Source organism: Nyctibius grandis, chromosome 2, assembly GCF_013368605.1.
Source record: "Nyctibius grandis isolate bNycGra1 chromosome 2, bNycGra1.pri, whole genome shotgun sequence".
In the NCBI taxonomy this organism is placed as follows: Eukaryota; Metazoa; Chordata; class Aves; order Nyctibiiformes; family Nyctibiidae; genus Nyctibius; species Nyctibius grandis.
Window position 1 is genome coordinate 28938861 of NC_090659.1, and position 20694 is coordinate 28959554.

Genomic DNA, 20694 nt, shown 5'->3' on the forward strand with positions numbered 1-20694 from the left:
CCTACAAAATTTTCTGCTGAGACCCCAACCAGCTAACCAGCATTGGAAGCACCACTGGTTGGAGGTAAGGAACTCAGAAATCAATCACAGATGCTTCTTCTGTCAGGTCTGCTTGAAAACACTTCCTCTGCTGTGTGGTAACAGACAACAGTGTGCTATATAACCTTTGCCTCGGATTTCTGAAAGCAGAGGACTAAGAACTGATACCAACACAATTTAAGGGAGTGTTTCAACATTTTAATTTGTGTTGTTTTACAAGTATAAAAGAAAACCTATGTATCAGATCTTGCATACTCTTACACGCATCAGTAATCCTTATTTAGCAATCCTTTGCGTGACTCAGGACTACTCAAGTGAGTACAGTTTTCAATAGTAGACCTATACCCTTCCATTGAACATATATGCCTCTAACAATCATAGAGGAGAGTAAAACTACAGTAAGCTTGCAGCACGAGGTCAGTCATTCATACACATACACATAGCTACATCCTTTGTAGCTAATACTAGCCTCTCAGTGCAGCTACTGGTAACAACACTGTCTAGACTGTCATTATCCTGAGAAAAACTGTCTCTACTAGAATTATAGCACACTTCAGAAAAATAAGCTTGTCCTTTATAACACTGGTCTTAACAGAATATCTTTGTCTCTGACTCCCTCTCATAGATTCTTTCTACCAGGAACGGCAGCACAGCTAGACCAAAACACACATAGAGCAGCAATACTGTTAGTTAATCTGCACTCCGTGCTGTGGGGACATAAAGCACAGCAAAAGCAACGGCCCTCATGTTGATGGAGTGTTTAAACTGTATGAGGTTAGTCTGCACAACTAAGGCAAAACCACATGACAGGAATACAACCCATACAAATATTTTTCTTTTTTTTTCTCTTATAACAGTGATTTAAATATTTAGTTCCCTATGCATGCACTTCAGGAGATTGGTATAAAAATAGTAAGTAATATGGCAGACTCTCTAAAAATATGCATATACAGTAGTCTTCATTATTGGTATGTGAAGTTAAATGGTACTCACTACATATACATACTGGACTCCTGGCTGTGTAACTCTCCTGCCGTTTGTAGCACAAGCATTTCACTGGCTGAGATTTGTGAAGCTTCCACTGTTTCCAAATAGCAAAATCATGACTGCACCATCACTTGCAGTGTCCAAAGTCTGCTTTAAGGATTTGAGAGCTCTCTCTTTAGATATGAAGTACTTTTATGTATGAAGCCACTTTTTTTTTTTTTTTGCCAAAGACTAATATTTCAGACCTAGGTACATCTCCAGATAGGCAACAACCATAATTCCATGACTATTGATGAATATCCAATTATAAAGTCAGATACTCAGTTTTAGCTAAGAACACCTGAAAATTTGGCCCTGTGTGCTGAACTCCGCAGGTTTGGAAGCAAGGGTTACATTCTCGCTTGCTCCTTTAACTCACTACTGAAAAAAAATAACATCTGAAATACTCTTCTACATCTAGAAAAGTACAGTGAAATACTATACTGTACTTCTACATACAGAAATACAGAGAAATACTGTAGTGTCTTCAAGGAGTCACTTCACTATTCTATGATCCTCCGAGAGTGAAATTAGAACTGAGATGTTTAGTGTCTTCCTCAGATATGTGAGGTACATTCCCATGGCAAGCTCAGGCCAATAATTCCCATTACCACACACCAATAATTTAATGAGATCTACATACACATACCACACACAGACACATATTAAGCAAAATAAAAAACATAACTCCATTATAAAATGCAAGTATGAAAACATTCATTTACAGTGCAGTGAAGAAAAAAACTTCAGCTCTTTGCAGCATTGCATGTTGCAATATATTTCATTATAAATGACCCCAGACCCAAACTTGAGACACTCCTAATACAATGATGCTGATGTCATCCCTACTGAAGAACTTCACATACTCCATGACGGTAGGATGGAGGCTAAGCTTAGGACACCAGGAGATGCTTTGTGTGATGAATTATTTGTTTCCACTAGCAGCCATAATGCGTGATACTCAAAAGAAATGCAAGGTGCTAAGCAAACAAAGTGCAAAAAGCTTTCACTTAATTTTTGAAAATACAGTTGTTTTTGTGTATTTCCACTAAATTCTTGTGTGTTCATCTGCTAAAGCTTTCTCAGCAACTTGCAAAATACAGAAAGGCTTTTATTTGTGGTGATACAGTGCATAGAAGAAAAAGTCAACCACTTCCATTTCCTCTTTCAGATTTCAAGCCTGTGGTACTTACTTACGAGGTAAAGAAGTCAGGGTTTTGAACTACTGATATTAAACTATTCATAACATATCACAGCCTCAAAAAGAAGGACTCAGTGTCTTCTATCCCCACATAACAAGTCACTGAGTTGCCTGCTTGGTGTACTATCAACCCCCTGACAATCAGGGTAGTGCTCACCTCTTAACTTCAGCCATCTGAAAGGGAGACGGATAGTCAAAACTAATTGTCAAGTCATCTGGTTAACACTGAATAAGAGGTCTCCAGAGAATGATTCACATCACCTGCCTTAGAGGACATTTTGAGATTGGTTGAAGTACTTCCTGGAGATGTGCTCTGGAGAGCACCTACGTGAGTAGTTCACACTACCTGCCCAACTTCTAGATATTTAAAGTTATATAAAGTCAACACCACCCTACTAGTAGAACATCACAAACAAAGTATTAGGGAAATGATAATGTCAGAAAAATGAGCTCTTCCAGAACATCACAATTAATGTGTTAAATTTAATTCCCTAACAACCAGCAAATATGAAGGGTAAAACAGTGCAAAGCCAATAACCCCTCTGTCCGTTCTCAGTAACAGTCACATTTCAGTATTAGTGCTGGCTAATTGGCTGTTTCTTGGCAACCTAGACTACAGTGCATTGTAGAAGTCCAATTCTTATACCACAGAGAGAAGTATTATCTTGTTACACTGATTAGAGTGTAAAAAAAGTCTGCAATTTGATCAAAGCAGACCACAGCTGCAGTCAATATATAGTCAAGGTCTATGCTCTGTTAGGTGGCATGCCATAATGACATCCTATTTGAAATAAAATGCATTTCCTTCCATCCTCAGATTTCCTGAGTAAGACGAGCATCAGGCCAGTTTTTGAAGGATGTCTCCTACAATGATTTCAAAATAAGCATGTGATAATAAACCTACGTGCAAAAAACCTCTGAAATAGAAGTCTAGAAACAATGATTGCTCTCCGTACACAAACACACACAGATACATAAACTCATACACCAAGTTTTCCACAAAGTCAGGCTTGTCAGTCATCATGCAGTGCTACACTTGCAAGGAAGAAATCCCATCTACAAGACACAATGTCCAAGATACACAACGTTCCCAGCAGGTGATCTGACACCTTCCAAAGGCACCTACTTGCTTCCAGTTGTACTAGGCATTGGAAGAAACACTGTGATGAGGATTCCCCTTTTGAGAATCTATTGTCTTGCTACTGCTCCATGCTTCGTCAGTATTTTCAAGAGATTTCACCTCTGCCTTGTCCGTCAGTACGGTGGATTTGGGAGGCTTGCAAATAAAGCAGAGGAACTTGAAACAGGACAGCAAACCTTCAGAAATGCTGGACGAGAAAAGCTTTTTGCATGGGTGGCAGAACTGGTAGAACACCAACATGAAGAGCACAGCCATGCAGTAACCTATCAGGAGCTGCAAGACCAACAACGGGGCACAGACATACAGGTAGATATCAGTTTTATAGATGTACCACATCAGCAGGAGGAATGCATTCTCGATGAATCGCAGCATGTAATACACGGTCAGTCGGTACCAATTTTGGGATTTGTTAATTAAGTCAGGATCATTGAGCTTCACCTGCACTGCCGACCAGCAGAACATGTTGATGCCAGCATACAAGAAGGTGAGAAGGCACAAGACAATGGTAGTGCCGACCCTGCTCAATGCCTTCTCTATGTTCTCAGGAAACGGGGACTTGCTTTGCCAGAAGAGAATCCATGGGTAGAAGAAAAACCCAAAGAAATTCACGAGCACAACGGGGAGAGTCCAGATTTGAAGGACTGAACTGAAAAGGACCAACACCGTAACTCGTGTAGCAATCTCAAAGCTTCTCCACATGAATATGCAGAGGTAGGCAGCTGGTTTCACGCTGACGTCATAATCATCATACTTAATCTTGATAGCCAGGATGTTGCAGCGTAAGGCACCATATACAATTGACAGGAGAGAAAGGACCATAAAAATACCTACAAAGAGAAAACACGAGTCAGCACCTTCAACTTAGCAGAAGTTAAAGACATTGCATCAGAGTAGTGCAGATGTAGTTGTCTTCCCAGCAGGGTGTAATGCCAAAAAAGCCATTCCTTGTATACACTTCTGGGTTCTTACTCTAACCCTGCCTCCTATTTTGGTCTTCATTTGTTACTTTTCCAAATAGCTAGAAAGAAAAAAAGGCACTTAACAGTCACAGGTGTTTCTCCCTCTGTTACCGAAAAATAGTAACCAAGAAAACTCCAAACCAAATGATAGTTTAGAAAGCTGACATTGGTTTATTGCAGTGCTGGGTGCATGGGGGATCTCTCCTCCTAGCATGCACACTGAGAGACAAAAGCACACTCATTATATACATTATAGTAAAATGAATATTCATACAATTTCCAAGAAAAGCCCACCTATTCTAAGAAATCATATAAATATGCTAATATATTGCAAAACTGTCTTTGCGCATGCATACTAAATTGGGGAGGGGGTCTTGGGTGGTCTCTAGTGGTCCTAATCCCCCCTAGTTATGCTGTCTGCTGTATGACCCCGCTTCTGCACAAGCGTGGGTGATGCCTTTCCATTGCAAAGATGTTGCACGTGCAGGTGGCCCCAAGGAAAAGATGCTGTTCTAGCTCTGCAGGATTTATCTCTTCCTCTGGTGCCAGAGTTGTAGGCCAGAGTTGTGAATCAAGTCATTTAAGACACAACAAAGATGTTGTTAGCAGGCTTGTTTATCTTTGGTCCTTCTACAGCTCTTCACTTGTAATTAGTGAGGAATTTAGCAGAGACCTTGGATTCTTTAGGAATAAGCAGAAGCAAGAGCCTTTCTGCATACCATTCCCACCAGCACCTCAGTGATAACTGTAACTTCGAGCATTATCAGTCCTAGAAGCAGACACTGTCTGCAAAACATGTAGTTAGCTTCAGAAAGTGCAGTTACTTAGCTGAAAGTAAAAATCACTGAACGGAAAATTGGTTCTGCTCAAAGGTCACACAAAGGGGGCCTGCTTTTACTAAATCATTTAAGTCTTTGGTGTCACCTCCTCCCCCCACCCAGGGCTGTTCATACACGTATTGTCTTTGGTAATTATACAGCTCATTCAGAAGCGTATCCAAGTTGCTCTCAGACTCTCACAGCACTCCACAAGGCACAGGGGTGCTACTCCCCCTGTGTACAGCTGAAGGACTGCAAAACAGAAGCAGAAATTTTGGAGTTACTTGGGTGTGCAGATACCTCAGTGCTTGTGAAGCTCTATGCCTAAGCAAATGGGCTAAGCTCACAGAGAGGCTCTGTGATGGAGCATCTGCACTTCTGCCTGTGTAGACAGAGATTTTCTCACCTGTCTACACAGCGTTTTCCTATACATTTTCCTTATACATGTATCTATATCATGCATTTAAAAACAACACTCCTTTTAAAAATGTCTTTAAATTCTGACCGACTTTCTGTATCTCTCATCTACCCAGAATCCCTCAAGTGAAGGTTTCATGGCATTTAAGTTCTGCAGAGAGTGAAGGCGGGGGCCAGTTGTTACCTGGCCTCCCCTCCAGATGCAGCACGGGCAAAGCTTTCTGGAACTGCAGGAGGGAGTCTTGTCTTGCTACATTAAGTACGTACAGATGTATAAGAACCTAGATGCATAGAATAAGTGTTCATGGAGAAGTACCTTGATGTTCAGAAGTGCTAACTGCCCACAGTTTTGTTAGCATTTGCATATTTTCTTCACAATTTTAACCAACATGCTGAATAGCTGATTTAAGGGACTAATTTTCAGCACCCCCAAGCAATAGTTTTAGTTTCAATCTTAGCATTTTGTCCACGCAAGGAACACTTCAAAGGCAAATGAGTTAATAAGCACAGTAAAAATGATTCAGTTGTTTCTTTTAGAGTTTCAGTGAAACTAACCAAGATAACGGGTCATGCCACAGGGCATTATATTGCATCAGATAAAACAAAATAATCAGAGTTGGGAATTCTTGATTATGTCAAGTACTTTCGCAATGCTTAGCAACCAGTGCTTTCTGCAGCCTTCACTTAGTTTGTATCAATATCCTACAAATGAACTGGATTCCCTGCTTTGCTATAGCTATTTAGCCATGACTATAAGGGTTTTTTTTCTAATGGAAGTTATTAATTTCTGAGCATGATTTTGAAAGAAACAAGTGTATTTTAGGATGTCTAACAACCTTCTAACAGGACTTTCTCTATCATTTTAGCTAACCTCTCTCCCATCCCAATCCTCAAACACCTCTGAATTATTTGGAAAAGAATTAATTATTCCTTTACATCTACATTTTCAATAGCACTCAGTAAGCTGAAAAACATTTGCCATTTTATATGGTAATTTTGTACATGCCAGTTTGGTGGTGCATATATTCTCTGAAAATGGTTATGTATTTGCTTGTTTAACACTTAGATTTTCAATGTGTGTTTTTAAACATCTTTCTTACAGCACTGTACTTGATCTGAGACTTTTTAAACATTATGGCTTAGAAAATATTGGCTGAAAGCAGGAGAGCAAGCAAGTGCAGTCAAGAATACCGCTTGGTATCCTGTGGCCCTTTACAAAATCTCGCCTGTAGTTTTGAGCTGGCTCTAGAGCTATGAGAGAACAAGTAACTTCATCAGCTAATGAAGCAAAAGAATATTCTCAGAGTTAAAGAAACAAAAAAACCTGCCCACTGGGGACAGGGTACTGCTGTCCTGGAACTCTGCTTCCTGCTTTGATAGACAGAGACATTCATCTTATTACCCAATTTCATTTTAGGGATTCTATATTAATCTCAAACTTGTCTTAAAAACTCCAGCCTTCAAAAGAGGCATTTCTCCATTGACAGAAATCAGGTCATGCTGACTCTGGTTTAATACAGTAGTTCAGTCCTGCTCCTTTCCCAAAAGCTCAGTACTGTCACTACACCTTCAGTTGAAACATCACTTTTAAATCTGTGAGAAAGATGGTTTGAAGCAACCACAAAGGGAAATGTGGGAGGGCAATGTTATTGTTGCTTTTACTCATCCTGAGCAGGCAAAGAAGTGAAAATTTAAAAAGCAAAGTATCTTCCCCTGGAACAGTCCCAAATCCCCTAACAGTCCTCATAAAGGTGGCATTTCTCTTCTTCCTTCCTGCTCCCAGGTAGCTATACTTTTCTTACAAATCAGAGGTGCACACTCACACAGTCATTCAGGGAGGCACTGTTTTACTTCGTTGTTTTTTTTTATTGTCTTAAGTCTTTTCAAGACCAAGTCTTTCCCACTTCAGAAACTAAGAGAGTGAACTCGGCTCTAGATTAGCTACATCACAAATACCTATTACTGAAATCTTACATTCAGATAAAGAATCATAAGTTATCTATTCTATATACACTATAGTTTTCTAAACCGATAATCAGAACCCTTGAAAAATAAGGGCACTTATTTTGTTACTTAGGTCGAGACACCTAGATACAAATTTTTTTGCCTTAAGGTATAATTTCAACACTTAAAAACAACTATTAATACTCAAAAAGTACTCAAAGTATGTTGTTCAAACAATGAGAAAAGTATTCTGTGGTCAGAGCTTAATGAGTTGAGGACAAGCAACTGTAGAAGCATCTTAAGATATCTGGTAAGACCACATACAAAGCACAGTTCATGAACATTAGGAAAGTGACACTGCAAACACCAGCAAGTTGAAAAAAATCATAAACCCAAAGCTTCTATTCTTGAAGATGGCAGTCACTGCTACAAATTTTCATTTAAAAAAAAATGCACTTTTTGCAGCAGAATAATTTTATTTTTAAATGGTAGGAAATCCGCCTTTTGAGATTATTTTATCACTGTAAGCAACTTAAAAAAGATAACTTGACTGCTGTTAATGGCACAAAAACTTTAAACTTACAAAAAGATCGCTCTTAACGGAAGCAGACCTTCTGCATTCAGTACTGCACGCTGAGAACAGGCCCTTCTACAAGGGTAAGAGGTCAAGTCATGCATCCCCCACCTCCAGCTAGCTGGTTTTGTAATTAACGCCAACTCAAGTCTTTTGAGCACCTCCTGGCCTTGTGCTCCTCCAGGTGGTACTACCTAAGTGAAAAGGTCTGGATAGCGGCCCAACAGTGCGTGAGTGGACCTAAGACTGATGTCAGCCACCTCTTCAAAGCAAGGTTATAGCTAGCTCAAAGGCAATGCATGATACTGGCAGGTGCTGAAGTATTTAGTACAGGGTGAAGCCCAAATGCACAAGAGAGACCTCGGCGTCTGTTCTGGGAGTGGCAATTACAAAGTCAGACTGGGCATTTCATACAGTAACAAGTCAGGAACTTCTTCCCAGCTACGCTGTAACCAAAGAAAGAGCTGAATGTCTAGAAGTAGGACTCAGACTAGGCTATTACATGTGAGTTTCCAGTGTTGCATTTCATTCAACAACATTTCTATGCATTTTATGCTAAACAGTCACTGAAGCTTTATGTCTTTCATCATTAACCTAAAGGCTTTGTCCTGCTTTTGCAACTCTCTTTAGTTCTCTTGTTCTTACATTCTTGGCAGACAGTGAAATGACAATTCTGGAGAATGCCAGACACTGACAAGAATCTGATCGTCCATAAGAAAACATCCAGAGAAATTAATGAATGCCATGAAATACCCAAGAAAGATGCAGCATGGCTCTCGTTGACAAAGGGCTAGGCAAGGATGCACGCTCTTTTCAGAACTGTTCAATTCAATACTGGAAGCAATAATGAGTTTCAAAGAGATCTGAAAGGGACAAACCATGCTATGTAGCATGATGGTAAACAGTTTTATGTTCATAGGTGATACTGACCTCATTACCACTGACCAAGCAGAATTTACAGAGAATAACAGACAGGGTAGTGTAGGAATCCAGAAAGATAGAGACTGATGAGGAGACAAGACAAAAAATGTGGAAATGAAAATACAAGAGTGGTAACTATAACAGAGACAAATGGAAAAGAGCGTGCAGTTTGGAGGACCAGTGTCAAAGAACAGGAAGCTGAAGACATCTAAAGTGTGCAAGAAGAGCTTGACTGGCTGTTAAATTACTTTGATGATGCTGGAAGATCAAAAAGTTTAAGTCATGTCCCTATACATGAAAATCCCTGCATACACATAACAAACAACAAGCTGAAACTGTGCTATGCATCATTACAGTTTACTCTGGAGGCTGAATAACACGGGTGGACAAAAGGTATTACTGCAGAAATAAGCTGGCTAAAGAGACTGCAGAAAGTCATTATTTCAGAAGGTAAATATACACAAGAGGCATATGGTTAGGACTGCTGTTTTTCTGCTCTAATAGACATTGCCAATGTTCCTAAATCACTGATTAAAGAAAAAAAAAGCACTTTTTTTTTTTTCTTTTCATTTCTATATTTTAGAATTACACCTGCTATGGAGATGGCTTCTGGGAGATACAAGATGGCTACTGCATTTGTTGGTGGGTTCACTGAACTCCCTTGGTAAGCCAGCTTACCTCTGGTTGTTTAACTCCACTTCACCCACAGAAGGTCACTTACAAGCCTGTGATTCAGAATTTATCTCAGCAGTGACTGATAGAAGTAATAGGGAGTTACAAATCATTATTAAATATACAATTCTCTAATAATCTGGAACACAGTGCTCCTCCTTAGCAATCATGACCAGTAAGGTCAACACCAGTAATAGAAGAAATACAATAAAAAGGTGAACTTTCTCAAGCAAATGCCATCTGCAGCGAAGTGACTGGAAATTTTGCTAATTGCACCGCTCAGCAAAGGATTCAGCTGCTTTGTTCGCATCCCAGGTCACAGATGCCATGGTCATCTGAAGAGCCCACCTTAGCTGTGAAGTACTCAGAAACTGTCAGGAGCAATGTTTTTCAAAAAACTGCTGCTATGGCCTTAAACAAGTACTTTTGTATAAAAGACCTTAACCTGCTGTAATATCCTTATGTGCTGACGTGCGCTTTGGCATGCTGAAGTTTTCCATTACCTGAGTTGAGGGAAGAACCCTGATGTTATTATAAAGACGCCTCCAAAAATCTTAGTTCCTTACCTTGGTGCACTGCCAACCAAGGCACCAGAACTGAAGAAAGCGTTCAGATTCATGATGTATCACTCAAGCCTCAGCCTCCCTAGCCGTGAAGCTGGTAAAGAACGCTGGCCTCTCAGGACCTTGGGGCTACAACAAGAGCTATTCTGTATTTCAGTGGAAACATACCTCCAGTTCACACAGGTGTCAAAGGCCTTTCTCACACCGAAAAGCTGGTTGTCCTACAACCAGCTGGAGTACGTTCCTCATTTAGCAGCCTGCCAGCAAATCAAGACTTTTTTTTTTTTCAAGGAGCCAGAGCACATCATGGAGCAAGACGCAGAGTCCCATGGTAAGAGATGTGTCCTGGTAAGTCCATGTGGTGCATCGCTGCTTGGTGAAGGCTTAACAGCTTGTGTCCAGAGATGAGATGGCCACATTTGCATACCAGCTTATTGAGTCCTGCCTTTTGATTCCAAATTCAGAGTCTGGCACAAGTAAAAACAGTTCACGTCCTCAGTCCATATTTGAAACCACATTCCTGAAAGTACACCTTCCTTAATGCAGCATGGCAAAACATGCTCTGTACTGTTCCCCAAAGAATTTTCCAGAAAGTTTGCTCAAAAACCAAAATCGAACAGAGATAATTTTTTTTCCTCTTCATGAAGACAGCTTAGTCCTTCCAGCTGCCTCCCTCCCATGCCATAATGGCCACTTATCAAATTAATGTTTTTATAGCAATCCAAGTATGCTACAGGAACCATCATAGTCTAAAACATGATGGTATAGATAAACTTGAGAGCAACATCACCATCAAAAGCTGTCAGGGAGATGAAACCCATTGCAATATGTTTGGTTCTTGCCCAGGGCAGTCACACCTGACTGCTGACCCTTCTCCTCTCCCTCCCACCAAAATACGGAGGTGATAACAACAGCTCTACTTACTTCTGGCAGCCGTGATCTCCTGCTGCAGGACACAGATGTAGAGCTGGAGCGTGAGCTGGGGTGCTGAGCCGAGGAACGCCTGGATCACAGACGCCCTGCTGAACGCAGACCTGTGCGTACACAGCTTGCCTTCAGCCTGGCCCACTTCCTTCTCAATTTCTTCTGAGTACCCATCCTTTGGCATCTGCCTCTTCTTTGTGATGCTGACATAGGGCTCTTCAACTCTGCCAGCATGGAAGTAAATGTAAAAGACTTCCACGCACCTACAAGCAAATCAGTAAATAGAGTAACAGGAAAAAATGAAAGAAAAGCATAGGTCTTCCCACTCCTCAGTATTTTAAGCCATCACATACTAAGTCATCTGTTCACAGAGCAAAGCCTGTACATTTTCTCCTCTTGGTAAATTTGGAACATGACAGGTTTCACCCTTTAAAATGTGAACTACATGCGACTAGAGGGCAAGAATCTGGCAGTGCACTTTGGGCTGCTTGTAGTACTCAGACACAGGAGGCGGTTTAGTTGTTTCCTGTGAGCTGCCCTTGCTCTCTGCTGTCCTATTAAAGTCCTTAAAACTACTCATCCACTACAATGTTCATAGGCTCCCAACCCAGGACCCAAATTGGAAGTGTTTCTTCAGATTCTCATGTCTATTTCTCGGTGTTATCTGTATATCTGTGACATGACAATAAAACCACTTCTCATACCTTTGCCTTAAACAAACAATCTCAAGACATTGCAGAGAAGCTCAGAGTACAAGCGGGTGCACACACCTCAAACAGCTGGACTCTAGTCGTTGCTTTACCAAGCAGTGGTCCCAAAACACAAGTAACAAGCCATAGCAGCAATAACGAGAACAAGCAGTTTAGAGCCTCACAACTCTGGATATTAACATTTTTTAAAAAAGACACAGAAATAGGAGCTTTACGCGTTACATTTGCTTACATTTATTGCACTAAGGAATACTAAACACAATCTTGCAAAAATATTCTAAATAAGATGATGCAGTGTTTCCAGCTGCTGCAGCTCTTTGTACTTCAAAACCCTCTTGTTTATGTAGCTCTAACTTACCACAGACTAACTTCCAAAGAAAAAAGTGGTGCCAGCACACACATTTCTATTCATAAATTACATACTGTTGTAATACATGCTGCCTCCACCCATGCACAGAGGATAATGCATACATTTGGGAGAGAATGGAAAAGGGCTAAAGAGGTTGGCAGCAGCAAATGCTGTAGCAACGAGGACAAGTTGGCTCCTTGAGTATTAAAGAAGATAATACAGCCTCAGACATATTTAAGAAAGGAAAGTTTCTGAAACTTCCTTCCAATGCCTATTTTTACTTTGGCAAAACCTTTAGAAAAACTATTCTAAGAGAGTTACTTGGGTATGAAGGGTGGGCTTGGGCACCAAGCAGGACCCAAAACACAAAGGGGAACAGTCAACATTGCCTGGGAAGTAATAACAAGCAAGGATCTACTGAGGTACAGATAAAGTCACAAGCTAAGGGGAAAGGGAGAGGAAAGAAACACTGTTTCTGTCACATTGCATAGGGTCCTAAAAATACAGGGCCTGCTGTGGAGGAGTCCATGTACAGCAGGACCATAAAGGATAAACGGCACTGATTACTGAAAAACAAACCCCCCAAAGCCCAAACCCAGTGCAGAGATAACCTGTTTTCTGTTTTATGCCTAACACTGGTATGGGCTTTAGGAAGAAAAACAACTGTAGTGTGAGCAACAGGACTGGTGAGGGCTGGCTTCCAGCCCAGAGGGAAGCTCAGGGGATAGAAACTCCCACTGTGAGGATGACCTGTGGCACCAGCTTTGGTCACATTTCCTCCCATGGCCCAACATGCATGGTATCTTCTTCTTGTGTAGGTATCATCCTCTGATGAGGACTGAGCTGTCTTCTTTCCTTCCATAGTGCCTGCCGGGGTTCATCTCCCCCACCTGGTTGCCTCTGTAGGTAATACTTGCTGGAATGCAGCATCTCCAAGTCTCTGACAGGTCAGATTTAGCCAGTGAGTTTTTTGTAATGTACAAATAAGGCTTATCTTCTATTTAAAAGTATCTCACAGTCACAAAGGACAGAGCTATGTTTGCCTGAATTCCCATTTCCTTCTCAGCTTGATTTTTTTCAACAATTGCCAAGTCAGAGTCTAACACAGCCTTTTAGGGGCAAGCTCACAGACCGAACTGTAAAGCAGCACTGATAGAAATTCAAATAAAAGCATACTGATTGTAGTTTTAATAAACTTGATTTCATTTTTTCCCCTAACTGGACCACTAGCAAGTTTCACCTGCTCTAGATGGAGAGCAGTTTTAGGATCCTGTAGTACTATCCTTCATTCACTAGGCTTCAGCTACTATCATCACTAAAGCTATTTGAAGTGCCTGGTGCTCTGGAGGCTTTCTATTTTCCCCTTATTAATCCTTTCAGTCCCTGCCAGTCTTGTTCCATGTGAAAGAATCCACACAGCCAAAAATAAAGTGTGAAAAATTAATAAAGCACAACAGCTTATGAAGCCAACAGAGATTCTGAAACCAACAAATTGATTTTATTCAAAAAGAAAGACCCCAGAACATTTTTGTCTCGCGTAGTATTCACGGTCATCTATTCATCCCGAGCTGAGGGCAAGTCTGAAGCTATTATGGAAAATGAGATCTCGGCATCAGCCTCTGAACTCTTGCCATGTGTGATTAGAAGCAGATATAGTGGAGGGACCCATCTAACAAATACGCAGTAATCCCATAAAAGAGACGATGAGATGCATAATACTGACTATAGTAGATATTATAATGAACAAAATGTTGGGTTTTGGAGCAAGCATTTGATTCGTATTTATTAGCTAGGTATTAAGTAGCAGTGTATTGTTTCTGGTGGGAAATTTTATGCTGATATAGAAAAGCAAACACAATGTGAAATGAATGGTCTGATGAGCAAACCTTAGGGCCAAAGGGGACTTCTACCAGTACAAGAGTAATAAAAATGGTATGTGCAAGCACTCAGATTACATCAGTAATGATGCCCATCTACTTCCAAGCCCTGTCCATCCTGTGCAAGAGTGTCTCTGGAGGTCACGCCTTCTGGGGCCAGTAACAAACGTACTCAAGACTCTAGCTGGTGCTACTGCCCAAGCAACTGCTTCAAACAGGAGCAGACTGGCAGCTGATACACTAGAAAGAAAGAGCACCAATCTAAATGTTTTAAGTAATAAAGTGTAAGAGGGGCATAGGCATTTGAAGAACCATCCAGGTGAGAAGGGTTCAGAACACTGATGAAGAATCAATTCAGATCACACACCTATGCCATGTTATGACTTTGTCTATGAAGTGCATTCAGAAAGGCTGTCTTTAAATGAACTAGCTTGTTCTTTTTAATATGAAACACATCTAAAAGACAGTGCAAGAAGGCGACTGCTTCAAGCCAGTTTTCCTCCACAGTTACAAACTCTGCTACAGAACAGAGAATTCCCCAGAAGCCCCAGTTGCTCGCTGCTCATTGCTGCTCTGCTCTGAAGGAACAGGAATGGGAGATCCCAACTTCTGCACAATCCATCTCCTGCAATGCAGTGATGTTTAGGGCCCTTTCAACGGATCCTCCCATGGCATCAACAGCATAAGGCACGCAGCTGGCCCATTTCACTGCTTGTAAAGCCGTGACAGTTGCAGTATGGGCTCTGAAGGAATTAAAATTACTTTGAAGAAAAAAATGTCAGACCTCGTCTCTACAGTGAAAGTTAAAAGGTAAGAAATAGATGGTGCTGCTTTCTCCCCTGCTGCCAAATCCTGGCAGAGAGACCAGCTATACTTTTTCAAGGATCCTGATGGTGTCTACAAAGCGTGATTCAGCAGCAACACGTTCATCTTCTACACAGTCAGTAGGAGGAATAATCCTATCCTTATATGCCTGCTGAGAGCAAGCACCTCATTCCCTCTCTTAATCATGGATGTGTGGGATTTAAATGCAGACAAAATAATGGTGGTGTGAAGAGGGAGCAGGCAATGAAAACAGGGAACTTCCCACAACCAATAAGAGCTCCAATGTCTATTTGAGAGACCTATCCACGCATGCTCACTGCAAACGTACAAGCAGATTTCTCTAATGACTCAGTTTTCAGTATTTTTTTTTCTTTAGAGAAGTGTGCAAAAGACTCATCAGTCCTGCAGATTTACTTACCTGTGTCAGACAAAGATTTGTTCCTCACTCATTGTTCTACCTTCCATCTGCACTGACTCTGTTCATCACATCTTGGACACCTAACCCATCTGCTCGAGAATAAAGAAAAAAAAAAAGCCTGAAGAGGGTCTAGGCATATTCTTCCCATCTGGAAAAGAGGGAGATGCATCAACAGTTGCAAAGTTTAGAGCTCATAGAATATCCTACGCTAAGGTCTGCCAATGGAAGTCCTACAAGGAAGAGAGGTTTTTAGACTTATGCTATTCTGAACTATAAAGCAGGTCACTAGGAAAGAGAGACTACCCATGAGAGACAATGCTTCTGCACAATGTGACTGAAGCATTACCTGCACCGTTATACCTTATTACATTTCAAGCTGCAGAATTAGGTGCCCAAAACATTAACAACTCCGATAATTTCAGCCTATATGTGTTTTGTTTTGGGTTTGGTTTTTTGTTGTTTTTTTTTTTTGTGTTTTTTTTTGGTTTTGTTTTTTTACTTCCCGCAGCTCACAGAATCTAACTTTGGCTGTAACAGCAGCTCCTCTGGCAGTTTGATGCAAACTTCATACTGCATCTGCTTTGCTGCTGACTACATGGTACATAAACACATGTAATTGTTTATCCTTATGCCTTGAGAAACAAAGCCTGATTCCGTTTAAAAAAAGAAGTCTATTGTTTATATCCTTGTCACATTAAAATCTGAGGAAAACAGTCATTAGTGTTCTATATAGGGGCCTGTTACATTGGCTTTTGATTTTTTTTTGCAAAAGTTCATCATCGTGCAGACAGAGCCATCTCCTAATTGCACGTTCCTCGTAAGGAAGAACCTGTAGGCCCACATTCAGCTAACCGAGCACTAGGGATGGTAGTTTCAAAGACACCAGCAGTCACTTAGCTTTCCTCTCCATGAAGCTGGTATCAGAAAGAAGCACTGGAAGTTCACACCAGTCCCTTCTGGATATGCCACTTCAGTACCGTCTTCAGTAAATCAGATCGTAAGGAACCACCACATCCAGCAGACGTATGGTACAATACCACCATCACCCCCTGCTCGTGACTGTAAGCACTGACTGTTCAAGTCAGTTTACTGGAAATCTGCACTCCTCACTTCAGCTCCTGACCTATTTATTGCTTGCAGAATAGAAAAGGGTGAGCAAGTTAACAGGGGTTTCTCTGGCACCCTTCATGAAGGGCTATCTGCATTTTGAACAAATCCCTCAGTGCAGAGCAGTACACTAGCAAAAACATATCCAGTTATTACTTATTGGAATTGTACCAGCACCTAAAACCTCAAGACAATGTCGGTGCTACAGGTGCTGTCCAAATGAACAGGGAACAAAATGACAGTCCTTGGCTCAGGAGCAGCTGACAATGAGCCAAAAAGTTCGTCATGGTCTTCTCTAAAGAAAAGAAAAATGTATTAAATCTCTCATTGATGTTGGCTGTTGTTTTAAGTCTTTTTTTGTGTAATAATTTACTTAATGTGGTAGAAGAATCTCCTTTTACAAAAAAAAGAGAAAGTATCCAAATATATTTTTTAAGCATCCAAATCAGCGTGCTCACAAGGAGTGGCACCAACCTGAAATGCTGCAGGAATCCCTCATGGTGCCCAGAAACCCGCAGTCACTTTGTTCCAGCCAACTCTCTCAGCAGTCCCCGGCATGCCTGCAGCCTGAGGATCAGAGCCAGGCCACCAAGGCGGGTAGGAATTTTACTCTACAAATTGCTCCAAATTTATAGAGAAACTCTCAGGGAGTGGGAAAAGGAATTAAAAAAAGGGTCCATTGACAGTACTCTCCCAGTAGAGCAAAAGTCCTCTCCAGGAAGAGGGATGCTTCCTAATTTTAGTGCTCCCAGTGGCAGCAGCAGGACAGCGAGTGCCTCCGAACAGGTGGAGTGTGGGTGTTTGGGGAAGGTGGTGGTATGCAGGTTTTATAAGAGAATGTACTTTTCTCCCTGTCACACAGAGGAGTCAAAATAGGCTGGATCATTTGGCTTGCAAAGCTAAATACCCTCCTTCCCTGACAAGGTATTTCCATACCATTCCCCAAAATGTAAACTTAACTTTTTAAGGGAAAAAGGAAGGGGAGAAAAATGTCTAGCTTTTAAGATGATGAAGAAAACTCACAGAACGTACATGGGCTGTCTGCAAACCAGTGCACTGATATTTGAGTCTGAACAGAGAAATACCAGCTATCCTGTATCACGTCACAAACCAAACAGACATGGTTAAAAAGCTACTGTTCGCTTTTTTAAAGCCAGCCGAAGCAGACTGCCCTCTGTTGAAGCATGCCATCTCGCACACCCTAAAGGCTCTGACATTTCATTCTGATGCTGCAAGCGGACAGAGCCTGGGGCAGCTCTACTGTCTATGTGTCCCATTTGACCTAATTTGACCCAGCACTCCCTACAAGGCCCTGGGCTGCGCCAGTGGGACGTAATAAAGACCGAACGCAGGGGATGGAGCAAGGCTTCCTCCTGAGGAAGCAGATGACCAACCGCAGCAGGACTCTCTGGTGCAAAGGAGCAGAGGTTTGCCTAAAGGGATGGGACAAAATGGCTCCAGGGACAATGGTCCTTTTCAGCTTACAACCGTTAAAGCCACAGTGAAGTGATGATACAGCCAAATAATATTTTGCTTTCTAGCTATCATCTCAGACTTGTGTGTATTCCAGTTCACACAGGACAGAAAGCCTCCCATGCGAAGTACGGAAAGGTAAGGTATTTCATGTGCTGAAAGCACTTCAACTTTTACAGCGCGCATCTACACCTGATGTGAAGCCTTCAGTTTCCTCTTCTGACAGATACAGCAATGTTTAGTGGCAGTGGACAGGAAGGCAAAACATAGAAAAAAAACGACCTTTAACGTCTGTCTCAGACCGATCCCTTTGCCTTTCCACACTTCCGCACTATCCTACAAATAGAAAAATATCCCTGAATCTAAAGAGAGGTTGTTTTGTATGGAACCCTTCCTCTTGTTTCGTAGAGTCCTTCCAGCCTTTAGCAGGAAACAAGTTTTTCAGGTGGCATGAATGTAGTACCCTCTTTTTATTAGCAATTATAATTTGAGTTATCCTGGGTCTAGAGACATATTAACATGCACTTCATACTGCCTAAATGATGCCAGGCACGCAGTAATGCTTCCAGAACATCTTCAGACCTCCTGGAAACACTAAGTTCGTCGATCTCTGAGAAAGGCAGAAGCACAGAGCTGGTGGCACACTGGTACACTGCAGCACCATGGAGAGGAGAGGGCTTCCGTGTGCCCACTGGTTTTACAGCAGCTACTGCATCTGGAGCTCGCCAACACAGCAGAAAACGTGTTCTGTGCAAGATGAGACTCGTGTTGTAAACAGATAAGCTTGATGTTGAGAAAGAAATAGAAAGTGAAATCATGGTTGGTGGTAAAGGTCGAAGCAGAAGCCTATGTCTCTTCCACATAACTAGAAAGAAAATCCTCTAATTTGTGGCTGTTGTTTACATCCTCCATTTGCTTCTTCCCATTCTGCAGCTTGACATGAAATTCTTTCCTTGTCTGACCTCAAGAAATTGATTTAGAATGACAAGAGTCATGAACATCATTTTTATTTTGCTAGTTGACTTCTCTTTGGTTCCACTCTTACTTTCCAAAGAATGTGGAAGTATTTTGTTCTTAGCTTTTAGAAAATCGGAGCTCTTCAAGAACCTAACTATTAAGCCGTAACTAAATCTCTTTAAAATATTAACAAAATAAAAAAACCAAAAAAATCCAGCCATGGTTATAGAGGAATTCAGTGTTTTTGAAGTGTAAGATGTTTTGTAACATCCAAGCTGTTCACTCCATTAGCGTGAACAAATCTTCCTTTTCCACATGTCCAGGAATTTCAAAAAGTTGGGGATACTTCTCCTGGCCTCTATTACAGAGATACTATGTTTAATTCCCTTTCTTTTAAAAGCAAAGATTTGAACGTAACTTTAAAATGAAAGCCCCCCAGTAAACATTTTGTCATGGGGTTGCACCACCTCTGTAACTTTTTGTCTATCTGGTTTTCTTTCCCAAGGACACTTTCAGTCAGAAGTTGAACGGAAGCTGAAAAATCTCCAAAGCCATTTGGGGCAAGAAGCTCACTTTTGGAAAGAAGAGACAGACTAAAGGGTTACTAGTATTTCCAAGATGTACAGACGGGATGGGTACTAGCATTGTTTTAAACTAGCAACTGAGTTAGTCTTCCTTTCTCTCTTGGAAGTAACCTCAGAGTGAAGCGTTACAGATAAACCAGCCATGAACAGACACAACCGCTTGCAAAAAGCCACACGGATAGAAAATAAGCGCGGAAACCGCCACCAGAGAGGGCGCGGGCTCTGCCCGGCTCCCCCCGGCCCCCCACAGGAGCGCAGCCCGCCCCCCGCCTGCCTCCCGGGAGGGGCCGAACCCCTTCTCCCCGATGCCAGGTGCTCACCGAAGGTCAGCGAACACCACGCCCCGCGCGGTGCTTCTGCCTAAGGGCGTTTAAAAAAGCAATTATTCCTCCCGCAGGCTTCAGGAATGAGACTGGGAAGGATGCAATCGCAGCTAACACCAGTGCGGAGCAGCAGCAGCAGCAGCCGCCCGGGAGCGGGCGCGCCCGCACGGCACAGAGGCCGGGGCGCTGCGGGCGCCCCCGCCAGCCCCGCGGCCGCCCCCCGGGCTCGCCCCCGGCCGGCTGGCTGAGGCGGGAAGGGTCGGCGGGGCGGAGCGGGACTCACCGACCTGACGAGGGGCCCCAGCTGCAGGAGGTGCAGCAGCAGCACCAGCGGGCGGTCGCGGCTGACGTCGCGGTGGATGAAGACCAGGCTGAGCTGCACCAGCGCGCACGGCAGGAGGGCGAAGAGCAGCGTCAGCCACTGCCACATGCGGTCCCCCGCCGCGCGGTACGCGCCGCTCAGGCACAGGGCGGCCGCCGTCTCGGCCACGAAGAGGACGAGGGAGATGAGGACGGAGCCCGGGAATTTCATCGCCGCCCGCCCCGCACCGCCACCCTCCCGCGGGGCGCGTTCTCCGCCGCGCCGCAGCCGCCCCCCGCCCCGGCCCGCCCAGCCGCCGCTGAGGCGCGGCGCGGAGCCGCACGGCGCTCGCTAGGGGGCGCCCGCTACGGGGAGCCGCCGGCGCAGCCTTCGCCCTCACCGCCCGGGACTGGCCCGGGGCAGGCGCGGGGGCCGCTCCGGTGTGGGTGGGCTCGGCTCGGTGCTCCCGGGGCTTCATCGTGACGGCGGCGGGGCTGGGGCGTACGCGGAGGAGCGCTCCTCGGTGGCGCTGCGGCAGCCAAAGGCGGCGCACGGGGGGCACCCCCTCGTC

The 20694-nt window shown here is 43.0% G+C and overlaps 1 protein-coding gene across 1 annotated transcript; it reads right to left on the reverse strand.

Moving 5' to 3' along the window:
* Window positions 1-158: 158 nt before the first annotated feature.
* Window positions 159-20390, reverse strand: XK (X-linked Kx blood group antigen, Kell and VPS13A binding protein). The gene is made up of 3 exons (XM_068423886.1): window positions 20110-20390; window positions 11200-11462; window positions 159-4234 (listed from the first exon to the last, which is right to left on the reverse strand). Exons 1-3 carry the CDS (start codon window positions 20352-20354, stop codon window positions 3408-3410), a joined length of 1335 nt encoding a protein of 444 aa, XP_068279987.1. The 5' UTR covers window positions 20355-20390; the 3' UTR covers window positions 159-3407.
* Between the last annotated feature and the right edge of the window lie 304 nt (window positions 20391-20694).

Coding starts and splice junctions, on each gene's coding strand:
- XK (XM_068423886.1), bottom strand. CDS start 20,354: ATGAAATTCCCGGGCTCCGTCCTCATCTCCCTCGTCCTCTTCGTGGCC. Junction 11,463..20,109: donor CAGCTGGGGCCCCTCGTCAG/GTCGGTGAGTCC, acceptor ATTTGCTTGTAG/GTGCGTGGAAGTCTTTTACA. Junction 4,235..11,199: donor GGAGATCACGGCTGCCAGAA/GTAAGTAGAGCT, acceptor TTCTCTTTGTAG/GTATTTTTATGGTCCTTTCT.